The sequence below is a fragment of the Hypanus sabinus genome, chromosome X2 (assembly GCF_030144855.1).
Source record: "Hypanus sabinus isolate sHypSab1 chromosome X2, sHypSab1.hap1, whole genome shotgun sequence".
Taxonomy (NCBI): domain Eukaryota; kingdom Metazoa; phylum Chordata; class Chondrichthyes; order Myliobatiformes; family Dasyatidae; genus Hypanus; species Hypanus sabinus.
The window spans coordinates 3,942,088-3,956,107 of NC_082739.1; the positions used below are offsets into that span (position 1 = coordinate 3,942,088).

The 14,020-nt window shown below is 41.9% G+C and overlaps 1 protein-coding gene across 3 annotated transcripts in view; it reads right to left on the reverse strand.

The window, feature by feature from the left end:
* The window catches only part of dscaml1 (Down syndrome cell adhesion molecule like 1), a 676,237-nt gene that overhangs the window by 175,629 nt on the left and 486,588 nt on the right, over window positions 1–14,020 (reverse strand). For all 3 annotated transcript variants that reach the window (XR_009509068.1, XM_059956821.1, XM_059956822.1), the window contains 2 exons: window positions 12,319–12,486; window positions 6,922–6,992 (listed from right to left, as the gene is read on the reverse strand). Coding sequence is in view for 2 of the 3 variants with exons in the window: in XM_059956821.1 (XP_059812804.1) it covers window positions 6,922–6,992; window positions 12,319–12,486 (239 nt within the window). In the remaining variant the exon portion in view is untranslated. The remainder of the gene's footprint in view (window positions 1–6,921; window positions 6,993–12,318; window positions 12,487–14,020) is intronic.

Sequence of the window (14,020 nt, forward strand, 5' to 3'; positions counted from 1 at the left end):
GATACATCAGCTTTAAATACACCCGATGACTTGGCCTCCACAGCCATCTGTGACAATGAATTCCACTCTGGGTAAAATGTGAAGGGATCAGACATCTGGAGGTCAGTTAACCAGAAACATTATGATTTGTCTGTGTTCTTCAGATCGATCATTAGAGCATTATGGTGATACTTAATGACTGGATTGTGGACAGGTGGGGAGGGGGAGGGTTTACATGCAGGTCTATGACTGTATAGGCTGCCTATATGAAGCATCTCTTTACAAGGGGTCTCACATTGCCTGCTTAGATAATGCCTTAGAGTTGAATCTTCAGCCAAGATGCCCATCCAAGCTTCTTTCATCTGCTCGGCTGATGGTCTTGCAAATTGATGCTCCTGGCTGGTCTCAGCGCCTGTTTCATATTCTGACATTCCTCCCTCTCACCCGGTACAGTCGATGTTGTTCTGTAGCATGTAGCCACTACAACAAGCAACAAGCAGCCCCTCGCCCCCGACAAAGGGAGTAGGATGGCATGTTCCATAGCTACCCTGAGGCCCTCACAGCATCCTCACTGGGTCATTTTAGTGGGAAATTGTGCAAGAAACAATGGAATTAGAGGCAGCTCTTGTCCCTCCGGTTACTGAAAACATCAGGATAAAGGAATGACGATGGAATACTTGGTGTTCACTGCTATTAAATTCTTCTCAGCATCCAGGGCCAGCTGGGCATTCAGACAGCGGAAACCCTCTCCGTGCAAGAAATGATGCGAATTGTTAATCAGAGAGTTTCTGGCAGCTGACAGGTGGCTGTGCTCATGGGAAGCCAGCGTTGTTGGCAAATCCTGGGGCCTCAGGAGGCACTGACATCAAGTAAGACCTTTCCTTTGTGAGTCAAGTCCCGGTTGAGTTCTCTGGTGTCTTGGCAAACTGAGAAGACCATAAGACATAGGAGCAGAATTAGGTCATTCAGCCCATCGAGTTTGCCCCACCATTCAATCATGGCTGATTCTGGATCCCACTCAACCCCATACACCTGCCTTCTTGTCATATCCTTCGATGCCCTTACCGATCAGGAAATGATCAACTTCCGCCTTAAAAATACCCATGGACTTGGCCTCCACTGCAGTTTGTGGCAGAGATTTATTACTCTCTGGCTAAAAATAGTTCCTCCTTATCTCTGTTCTAAAAGGTCGCTACTTTATTTTGAGACTGCCCGCTAGGTCTGGATGCCCTCACCATAGGATGCAGCCTTTCCACATCCACCTATCTAGTCCTTCCAGCTTTCGATAGGTTTCAGTGAGATCCCCCACATTCTTCTGAAGTCCACTGAGTACAGGCCCAAAGCTGCCAAATGCTTTTCACATATTAACCCTTCATTCTCAGAATCATACTCGTGAACTTCCTCTGAGCTCTTTTCAGAAATGTGGTGTGGCTCCACCATCACTGCCTAAAATGATCCAGTAGCCGAGAGATTAAGCATCACCAACGTGCTGACCTCCAGAGTGGGAATGAAGGTGAGCTGGCAGGAAAACACTCATCTCAGAGGTGGGAGGCATAAAGAATGAGAGGGTCGATTGTTGGAGTCTTCTTTTCAGAGTAGAAAGTACAGAGGTATGTATAAAATATTGAGGGGTATGGATGGAGTGAGCATGCACAGTCTTTTTTTCAAGGGTTGGACAATCAACCGATTAGAGGACGTAGGTTAAGGGTGAAAGGGAAGAGATTTAATTGGAACCTGAGGGACAATTTTTTTCCACTCACAAGGTGCTGCATATTTGGAATGAGCTGTCAGCAGGTTCAGGTGGGTACAATCACAACATATAGAAGGTATTTGGATAGATACGTGGATAGGAAGGGTACAGAGCAAAGGTTCCCAACCTGAGGTTGATGAACCCCTTGCTTGATAGTATTGGTCCATGACATAAAATAAGTTAGAAACCCTGATTTTGAGGGATATGGGCCAAATGTGGGCAAATGGGCCAAGCTCAGCTGGGAATCTTTGTCAACATGGATCAATTGGGCTGAAGGGGCTGTGTCTGTGCTATGAATCTAGATGTCAAATACCAGAAGGCATATAGTAGCTTTAAGGTGAGAGGGGATAGGTTTCAAGGTGATTTACCTGGCATATTTTATTTACACAGAGACTGGCAGGTGTTCAGAACGTGCTGCTAGTGAAAATGAAGGAAGCAGATATGAAAGAGGTATTTAGACAGGCACAAGATCAGGCAGGAAATGGAAGGATAGGGATCACGTAAAGGCAGAGTGGGTTAGTATAATTTGGCAGCAGACTTGCTCAGCACAGATATGGTGGGCTGAAGGGCCTGTTTCTGTGCTGGACTGTTCCATGCTCTGTGATCTATCTCAGTGATGGCAGATGTTGACAATCGGAACTTCCCAATGGCTTGTTCATCAGATTGTTTCAGGGAGGATGTGTGCAAGATGAGCTTTTCACTGTACCTTGGTACATATGCCAATAATAAATTAATTCCAGTTCTAATTACTGGGAATGGGTTCTTCCCAAATCTGAGCCTCCTGCTCCAAGGTTGCTGACCCTCCCTGAGGTGCTGGCCGCTGGTTAATGTGGTGGGGCAGTAAATAGACCTGACAGCTCCAAAAACACACACTCCATCTGTCTGTGTAGAGTTTGCACAATCTCCCTGTCGTCTCCAGTCTCCTCCTTTGCACCTTGGTCCCGGAGGAACATTGTTTCGTTGAGCTGTATACATGTGTATGGCTGAATAACAATAAGCATGAACCTCTACATCCCAAAGAAGTGCAGGTTGGTAGGTGAGATGGCTGTGTAGGTAAGAGTTAGAATTGGGATGAGATGATGGGAATGTGGAGAATACAAGTTCTCCCTGGGTTACAATGGGGTTATAGAACATAGAAATATCTTGCACATCACAGGCTCTTAGGCCCACAAAGTTGTGCCAGCCATGTAACCTACTCTAGAGACTGCCTAGAATTTCCCTACCGCATAGCCCTCTATTTTTCTAAGCTCCTTGTACCTATCTAAGAGGCTCTTAAAAGACCCTATTGTATCCACCTCCACCACCACTGCTGGCAGTGCATTCCATGCACCCACCACTCTCTGTGTGAAAAACTTACCCCTGACATCCCCTCAGTACCTATTTCCAATGATTTTAAAACTGCGCCCTCTCGTGCTAGGCATTTCAGCCCTGGAAAAAAACCCTCTGGTTTTCCACATGATCAATGCCCCTCATCATCTTATACACCTCTATCAGTGCCTCTCATCCACTGTCGCTCCAAGGAGGAAAGGCCAAGTTCACTCAACTTATTCTTATAATTTATGCCCTCCAATTCAGGCAATATCCTTTTAAATCTCCTTTGCACTCTCTCTATAGTATCCACATTCTTTTTGTAGTGAGGTGACCAGAACTGGAAACAGGTGGGGTCTGACTAAGGTCTTATATAGGCTTAACATTACCTCACAGCTCTTGAACTCAATCCCATGGTTGATGAATGCCAACACACCATACACCGTCTTAACAACGTTTCCTTACTTTCTGAAGGAGCCTTGCATGGGGAACATTTTCGAATGTCTTACTGAAATCCATATACATTACATCCACTGCTCTACCTTCATCAACAGCTTTGGGCTTCCATTGAACTGTTTGAATTCAATCAATGTCTGAGTCTCCAGGAAAAGAGAATCTAATGAGTTACTTCCCTCTGAGTGAAGGGATTTTCTCTGTTTCAGTTTAAAATGGCCTACCCTTAATTTCAATCTGTGGCCTTCAGTGTCCACCCCCAGAGGGAGAGGAAACATCTTTGCTGCACTCCCTCTGTCCATCCCTCTGGTGATTTTGTACATTTATATAAGGTCACATCTTACCTTGCATGGAGTTTGGAGAATAGAGCCCTCACCTACTCACTCTCACCTCCTGTGACAAATTCAAGTCTGGAGAACCAGTCTGGAGAATCTTCCTGTACTCTCTATGTTACAAATGTATCTTTTGTTCGGTACATAGACAAAAAATGTAAATGACTGAATTCACCAGGACCCTAACTAATTGTAGTAAGATATTTTTACTCTGTATCCAAATCTTAAGAGTCACAGAGTGATACAGCATGGAAACAGGCCCTTTGGCATCGAGTCCACACTGACCATCACACACACAGTTACAGGAACCGTACATAGCAATTCCAGTTTATTCTTCCCACATGTTGATCAGCTGTCCCCAGATTCTACTACTCAAATGCACACTAATGGGATTTACAATGGCAAACTAAATAACCAACCCGCATATCTTTGGGAAATGGAGGAAACCAGAGAACACAGAAGGAGCCCACCCAGCCAAAGGGAAATTGTGCAAACTCCACACCGATAGTGCCTGAGGTTGGGAATGAACCCGGGTCTCCATGTCAACTAGCTCTACTACTGTGCTGTCCTTCTTCTTGTGACTAAGGTCAACTTATCTTTTGCCTTCCTGATTACTATTTGCTGAATTTTGAAGTGAATTTTTGATGACTTGTGTAAAAAGACAGCAATTTCTTTAAAATGTCATTTTTTCTGAGTTTGTCATCATATTCCTCTGCTGCGCCTGTGTGTGTGTGTGTGTGTGTGTGCGTGTGTGTGCGTGTGCGCATGTACATGCATGTGTGGAAGAGACAGGCAAAATGTTATGCTCATCAAGACCTTGTTCAAAAAAACCACACTGAAAATTTGTGAAAACCAAGAACGAAGACGGACTTTTGTTATATGTAACAAATTCAGAAGTCAATCTAATTGATAATAATATTTTGCTTCAGGGTATTGAAAATTCTACACCAACAGGCAACGGTTTTGGATATAAATTCCTTTGTCCCTGTTCATAATAGAAATCTGCTATGTAAAGGTGTCACAGTGATGTTACCGTTGCTTGCCACCTTACCCTCCTGGGTCATGGCAGTGTCACAGTTGGTGTCAAGAGGGATCTGTGTAACACTAGCTTGAATAGTTTCTGAAATAAGTTGAACAGAGTGTTTTCTTTTTCCCTATCAAATTAAATCAGATAGAAAACCTCCTCACGGCCTTGGATTGTCCATCAGAATATAGTATACGTACACATTTCCCAAATTAAGATGTTTCTTGGAAGATCCATAGCCTAATAAGGAAGTTCTATGCTCCCTGTGTCTATTGAAATCCCATTAACAATATTTACTGTAGTTCTACTTTAAATTAACTGGTACATATTATCCAGCAGGCAATCTCAAATAGATACTGTTCACCATTTCCCTATTGATTTTTCTCTATTTATATAATCAAAACCTTACTTAAACATGCTTTGCATTAATTATACAGAGTTGTAAGCATTGCTTTTTATTGGCTCATTCCCTCTTTGAACCTCCATTTGCTTCTTCATTGCTGCTTCTTTTTTCTTCTTTCTCTTGCTCCCCAGTGTTAAAATATCCCATGTCTGACTTTGAACCTGACTCACTTAAGTCAAGAAAGTTCTGGTTTTGAGCCCATCTTTGTGAATCCTAACTTCACAAAGTTCTCTTGTGGCCTATCTCATGATAGATAATGGAGGCACAATAAACTGCAGATGCTGGAATCTGGGGCAACAAATTCACTGCTGGACGAACCAGATGAAAGGTCCCAACCGAAAATGCTGACTATCCATTTCCCTCCACAGGTGCTGCCTGACCTGTTGAGTTCCTCCAGCAGCTTGTTTTTCTTTGCTGGTAACAGATACTGCTTTATCTTGACCATCCTGCTCCAAAACCACATGCCTCAATCACCTCTTCTCAGCTGATACTTCAGCAATACAGCAGTTAAAAAGGGGAGCATGGTAGCATAACAATTTGCATAACACCTTACAGCTCCAGTGATCACCGATCGGGGTTCAATTCCTGACGCTGTTTGTAAAGGAGCTTGTACATTCTCTCCATGACAAAATGGGCTTCCTCTGGGTGTACCGGTTTCTTCCCACATTCTAAAAATATGTTTGAATTACCATGAGTAAATTGTTGGCATATTATTGGCACTACAAACAGAGCAGGACTTGTGGGTTGCCCTTAGCATATCCTCAGACTGTGCTGGTCGTTGAAGCAAACAAAGCATTTCACTATATATTTCAATGTACAAGTGACAAATAAAGCCAATCTTTATCTAATATTAAATATAAATTGGTAAAGGGAGATATAGTTAATGCTTTAGGTCAAAGGCCCTTCATCGGTGAGCTCTGAGAATGGATCTGTTAACTCTGTTTTTCTGTCTCCACAGATGCTGCCTGACTTGCTGCGTGTTTGCAATGGTTTTGTTTTTATTTCAGATTTTCAGTCTTTTAAAATTATAATCTAAACACTGTGGCCTTTAACAATGCAAAACATCTGAAGATGTAATCCAAAGATAAAATTATTGAGAACATTCTTGAAACTGTGTGATAAAGCTGTCAAAAGTTAGGCTAGGAATAGTCTATTCCTATTGGAATCCTATTGTGTCCAAATAGGCTGCCACTCTCCCTGCATTCCAACAACTTCACTTCAAAGCCTCTTCAACTGTGTAAGCCAGACTGGAATGTTCTGAAAGAGATGAGAGAAGTGCAGTGGGAATGGATCATACCCTAGTTGGAAGGTGCAGGAAGCTGAAAGGGAACAAAATCAATTTGTAACAGCCCAGTCTTGAGTTGAAGGTGACCTTAAGGAATTCTCCTGGTGCTTTCCTGGCTTGGACACAACTGCTGAGTGTGTGCCCAGACTGGGCTATGAGGACCAATCTTTGCTGAGTGCCGTATGACATGTCTCAAATTCTGTGGAATTCTGTTTCTGTGGAACACACAGAATCACACCAGAGGGAAAAAAAAACGAGACTGGAAAGCATAGGAAATTGAGGAAGGACTTTTCCCACCACAGACACTGTTCGTTTAGATACAATGTATGGAAATGAGCAGAAACCTTGCAGCTCCACTGAGGAGCAATAGGAGAAGAATAAAATTACCTTCCAGGTCACTCTGATGCTCTGAGATGTGACAGGCTCTAATATGACATCCATGGGTGGGCCATCCGGAGCTGAAAGAGAGGAAATGAGGATCCAGTGTTATATACTGTATATATGGATGAGATGTTCCCATAGGGTCACTTGCCAACACTTCAGGCACAAACAATATTTGATTGTCCAAGGTGGATTTTTCCGCTTATGGTTTCAAACACAAGTTTTGTATTAGGTTCAGTCCTGATGAAGGGTCATGGCCCAAATTATCGACTATTTATTCCCCTCTGTAAACACTGCCAGACCTGCAGAGTTCCTCCTGAATTTTGTGTATGTTGCTTTGGATTTCTCGCATCTGCAGAATCTGCCTTTACATGCGCTCACATGGGAAATAGACCCAACAACCTCTCATGTGTACATGAAGTGCACAGGACTCAATAGTAGCTGTGGCATGGTAGAAAGCATTTCGACTGGTCACATCACCACTTGATATGGAAGCTCCAACATGCAGGATCGATAAGAAGCTGCAGAGTTGTAGTCTCAGCCAACTCCACCAGAGATACAATGCTTCCCACCACATCTTCAAGAAGACAATATCCATCATTAAGGACACTCAGCAACCAGGACATGTCTCTTCTCATTGCTACCATTGGGAAGGAGGTACAGGAGCCTGAGGAGCTACATTCAACTTTTAAGGAATAGTTTCTTCCCCTTTGCCATCAGATTTCTGAACAGTCCATGAACTCATGAGCACTACCTCACTAATCCTCTTTTGCACTATTTACTTTGTAAGTAATAGGGTTTACAAATGAAGTCCAGGTTGGTTCTTCAGTACAGTACCGAGGAAGCACTGCATAGTTGGAGATGCTGTCTTTCAAGTAAGATGTTAAACTAAAGCTTGCTCTGGCGAATGGGAAAAGAACAAGGCAGTCTGCAGACATGCATTGTGTTCTCCTAGACAGCCCTCATTTCTCACCGAACACTCACAAAACCTACTGTTGTGTTATTTACCGCAGTCTGCTGACTACGATATTTTGGATTAGAACAAAGAATGAGCTTCAAGACTGCACTAGTCATGAAGTCCCCTGAGACTTCCTGCAAACACAAAGCATTCCTTATATGTGCAAACCCTTTGCTTCTTTGTCTCAACCACAGATCAAGAGTTTTATGGACATTCTTAAAAAACACTGTATTTGCCACTGCTTCACACCAAATTTTAGTTTTATAGTTGTGGTGAATAAACTATGTTTCTGTTTTGCATTCCCCAGCTGTTGTCTTCACTGAAATATAATCAAAACCCATAAAAGCAGGTAGGACAGTTAGAAAGAATGGTAATTGACAACAGTTTAATTTCAATGTCCACAGGTTACAGAAAGTTCCTGAAATATATATATTTTTCAAATAAATAAAAGACATCTTTATCAAAAAGAGGGAGTTAATTACAACTCAGGTTGAAGCACTAAACAGTGAGTATGAAGGAATGATTATTTCACTATTTCACACTTCGATTAAAAACAAAGATTTTAATGTCTGGATTAGCAGAAGGAGGGAAGCAACTAGGTTACATGTACTGCTGACTCTTTTCTGCTAAATACCCCAGGTGAAAGTAGAATTAATCTTTGCCTTCATGCCTTCTGCAAGCAGGCATACAAATGAAGAACTTCCCTTGGGTCAACAACCAGAGAGCCACCAAAACCATAAGCCCATAAGATATAGGAGCGGAATTAGGCCATTTGGCCCATTGAGTTTGCACCACCATTTCATCATGGCTGATCCAATTTTCCTCTTAGCTCCAATCTCCTGCCTTCTCCCCATATTTCTTCATGCCCTGACCAATCAAGAATCTATCTATTAAATAAACATAAAGACTCAGCATTACAGGTTATTTACAATTTAACATGTGATGTATTTGAACAAACAACAAAGATTCACTAAGCAACCAAACTGCTGCCTGTCAACAGAAGCGTCAAACAACCAATTGAAGAAACCTCTCGTAACCATAAACACAGCAGCAAAAGAGTCAAGACTCTACATGACCACGTGGCAATGTATCGCCCATGGACAAGTAGTAGCTTGACTAATTCAATCATTCTCTTATTCTCAGGTTATGCTTTGAAAGCCACTTCATCTCTGGTAAATTGCTGCATCGCCAATTAAAGTTCCAGTGGCAACATGCCCAATTAACAATCATCTCTGGAGCTTCATCACAGGTGCAACATTGTATATTGGCTTCATTGGTGACCTCTTACACCTGAGTCACAGAACTCTGGGTTCCAATGAATTGAGTAGAAAAGTCCAGGCCCATAGTTGATTAGGACTACATGTCAAAAGTGCCATCTTTCATACAACATATTTAACTAAAGTGTTGTTTGCTCTCTCACTAAAGATTCCATAGGGGCTACTACAGGGGTAAAAGTAACCTATCTTTCTTATTGATAAGGTTGTATAATTAACACTGCCATTTTAAATCATGTGTACTGATTGTGTCAGCTGGTTTCTCACTGATAAAGACTGTACCATCCATACTGGTTTCTTTTTCCTCCTGCATGCCTCCAAAGAACAGGGAGGATATCCCCAGAGTCCTGGACAATAATCATCCATCAATCAGCATTACTAAAAGTAGATTATCAGCCCATTATCCTGTGGTTGCTGGTCAGGACTTATTGCATGCAAGTTGGCTGATCTACTCCCCACACTCCAACTATGAATACAGGGTCAGAGTACTTCACTGGCTGTGAAGTTCTCTGTGCCATGAAAAACAGTGTCTCTCTTTCCTAGTGTCCAATGATTTCACTATTCTCAGTCCTATTTTCTGGCTTATTTCAGAGCCCTTTTTAAAATAAGGTGATGTTGCTTGCTGTATGTTGGCTGTGTGTTGTTCTGCTGTACATTGTAGGCATGCTATGTTGGCGCTGGAAAGTATGGTGACATTTGCAGGCTGCCCTAACCCATCCTCATATCGTGTTGGTTTCTAATGCAAATGACACATTTATATGTGCTTTGATGTACACATGATTAATAAATACATCTAAATCTATTTATATATATTTCAATGCTTTATAGCCAATGAAGCACTTTTGAAATAACAAACAGTGAATGCAGGAAACACTCAGCAGGTCAGACAGTATCTATAGAGGGAGAAAAAGATTTAGTGATTCAACCCTTCAACAGAACTGACTTTTCTTCAGATTTGCAGCATCTGTAGGTTTTCAATTTTGAGTTTGTCATGGCTGTAAGGTAGCAAGTGTGGCAAACAATTTGCAAATTTTGCAAACAACAATAACCAGGAATTATGTTTATAACAAGGTTTTTGATGGAGCAAGCATTGGCCAGGACACTGAGGAGAACTCATTTACTCTTTGCTAATGTACAGCCATAGTGTTTGCTATCCACCTGAGAGCATCTCATCTGGAAGTTATCACCTGAAACAACAAGCACCTTACTGGCATTATCGTGCTGGAGTTTTTGCATTGGTAATTTGGGAACTATAGGTGCAGGGATAGAGCCCAGGTCATCCAATCACCTTTCTTCCTGTGAAGTGGACCTTGAGAACAGACTGCACAGAGGACCATGATCTGGTGAATTTATTTGAGAAAGTTAAGCCTGTTTCTTACTGAAATAATGATCAAGTTGGTCCAAAGATAGGCACCATATAGCAAAAATCCAGACAGAGGGATTGTTTCTAATGCAGAAGTCCACACAACTCCAGACTGTAGCTTCCGGCATCAAGTCTAGACAAATATCCTCAGATTCCTGTTCAGCACCGAGGAGAACTCCCTGCATCGATCTTGCACCCCACGGCCCTCTGAACTGTTTAATTTCAAACTGAACAAATTCTAGACTACAGTTTGAGTAAATAAGAGAGAGGTGACCTGATGAGTTAAGGGGACAAGTGCTGGGTGTGAGCTGAGGGTGACAAGAGAATAACAGAACTCTAGACTATTTTGGTGAATTTTATCCTGGAAGTTGACCCTTTTTCAAACTGAAGCCTTAATGATGTTGCATTACAATTAAGCACCGTATAACATTAATTAGACTAGAGAGATCTCTGAAACCAGCCCTCATCGCTTAAGAGTCTCAGAGAGGGCAATCAACTCTCCTTTCATAATCCGGGTTAGCGGCCTTACACCTTAGCAGTCCATTATTGCAATCGGATGACTGATTATTCAAAGCAATGCCTGATTGCAATAAGGAAAGTTAAAAAAAATGTGATTGCCCAATGATTCAGTAAATGGACACAATGTCCAATGCCGATCTTTGCCTGGTGCTGAGCTTACTTATCTCAGCTGTCATAAGAAAGCTTGGTCTCTGTTTCTCCAGGGAAAAAGAAAGAGAAAACCCAGGGTGATGGTGCATTGTCCCTATAGTATAGAAACACATAGATGACAAGTGAAAACAAAACTGGATGTGCCTCATAGTCAAACAGGCTGTAGACATCCTCAGTGAGTGCCTGGAACCAAATTCCTGCACCCTTAGATCTGTTCAGGATGGTCAAGGCTGTTAAACAGTGGCATTAAGGCCTTCTCTATCTTTGCAACTCAAGCACTCATTTAGATACTTTTTAAGTGTTGTGGGTGATTCCACCTTCACCCCACCCTCAGGCAGGGAGTTCCCAATTCCATCTGCATTCCAGCCAATAAAAAGATCTTCCTCAGATCTCTCCTAAGCACCCCTTCCTTACTTTAAACATCTCTGCTATGGAGAGAAGTTTATTATTATTTAACTGAGCTACAGCAGAGAACAGGCCCTTCTGGCATTCGAGTCCACACCACCCATTTAATCTTAGCCTAATTTACAATGACCAATGAACCTACCGACTGACGTCTTTAGAATGTGGGAGGAAGCTGGAGAACCTGATGGAAACCCACGCGGTCATGGGGAGAACACACAAACTTCTTACAGGCAGCAGCGGCAATTGAACCTGGGTCACTGGTGCTGTAAAGTGTTGTGCTAACCACCGCACTTCCATGCTACACCAATTCTTGCTCTTTAACCTGTTTATTCCTCTCAAAATTTTGCAATGATCTTAAACCTGTGTTCTCTAATTGCTGACCTGCTACTGGAGACAGACTCTCCAACAAAATATTGACACCATCTATCAAATCTGCTCTTAGTACTGAGTGCAGACTTCAATTCCCTCCCCTGTTAATTGAAATCTTTCATCTGGCACCATTTTAGAAAAACACTAACTCCTTTCAAATCCCTAAAGTATGTTGCCCCATCCTAAAGTACGCAGCTCAGATTTGAACACAATGCATCAGCACCTTAAAATCAAGTTAAATAATGATTTAGTGTAACTTCCCTTTCAACATTAACCACATTCTCTCAACAAACTGAAGCAGGGTATAGGGACAGCTTCAAATCTGGACAATTCAACTTCAGTGGATAGTGGTTCTGATATGGTACCTGCTTCCTCTGTGCTGACAGTTAATTCTTTGCTTGATTCACTTCTGCCGATCTTGTTGAATGAGTAGATCCTTATACTGTAGACGGATGCTGGGTGCAGATCCACAATGTTGGCCTGGTTTATGGTTGGGTTGATATTCCGAGTACTCTGCTTTAAGTCCCACGAGTCTGTTGGTGAGAGAAGGAGCAATTGGTTTTTTTTAATAGGATCTTATATAATGAAATTTGAACCCAGAATAATGATGACAAATTTCTGAGACAATAATTTCAACTTTAAGGCTTGTATCTTAATGCCCCAACCTTACATTCCTACATTAAGTGGTGACTGTCCTTTAGGAGTAATTAATTGCCTATAAAAGAATTTGGGAAATCCAGAGGTTATGAAAGGTGTGACACAGATGTAAATATTTCCCTGTGAACAGCTTGTTTCTATACACCTGAAATCAGCAGGAACACCATGTGCTTCTAGACTGAGTATTGACATTGGGAACGGGATTGGTATTAGTTTATTGTTGTTTCATGTACCAACTTAAATGGAAAAGCTTGTCTTGCAAACTGTTCATACGGATCAAATGATTACACACTACATTGAGCTAGAACAAGATAAAACAATAACAATGCAGAATAAAATGTAAAAGCTACCAAAAAGTGCAGTGCAAGTAAACGATAAGGTGCAAGATCATAAGAAAGTAGATTGTGCGACCAAGAGTCTACCTTATCGCAACTGTGGGACAGAAGCATGGTGATACGTGCTTTCAAACTATTGTATCTTTTGACCGATGAGAGAGAGGAGAAGAGAGAATGTCTGGGGTGGCTGGGATCTTTGACTGTGCTGGCTGCTCTACTGAGGCAATAAGATATGATTCATCAAGAGAAGGTTGGTTGCTGGAATGTGCTAAGCTGTGTCCACAACTCTCTCTAGTTTCCTGTGGTTCTGTGCAGAGCAGCTGCCATACTGAGCCATTTTGCATACAGACTGAATGCTTTCTATGGTGCATTGATAAAACTTGGTAAGAGCCAATAGGAATATGCCAAACATTTTTAGCTTTCCGAGGAAGTAGAGGCATTGGTGAGCTTTTTTGACTGTGCCATCAACATGGTTGGACCAGGATAAGCTATTGGTGATGTTCACACCAAGAAATTTTAAGCTCTCAAACACATCACCGTTGATGTAGACAGGAGCATGTGCACCACCCCTCTTCCTAAAGCCAATGACCAGCTCTTTTGTTCTGTGGACACTGAGGGAAAGGTTGCTGTCATGACACCATGTCCCTAAGCTCTTGATTCCCTTGTACTCCGATTCATTGTTATTTGCAATTTGGCCCACTAGTGTAGTATCATCAGCAAATTTGTAGACAGAGTTGGACCATAATCTGCATGAACCATTCCCATTTCAGGAAAGTCTTAATTCCAAGATGCTTCAATCAAGTCATCAGATAATCCAAGATTTTAGTCAGGGAAGTTCTATTCTGTTACTTAATGAAAGTTACTCAATTCAAATAATCACTTCAGTGAAAAAGAGGGTCAAGTTAATTGGTCAGATTTTAAGGGTTGCATGCTTCACAGCATAACATTTGCAATCCTGATGGTTCAGCATGACATGGGTCAGAGAGAATCCACCTTCCTCTAATTTAGTTTAGTATTATGGGCTCTGAATTGATGATCCAGAGACATATATTTGAATTTCCCCACAGCTACTGAA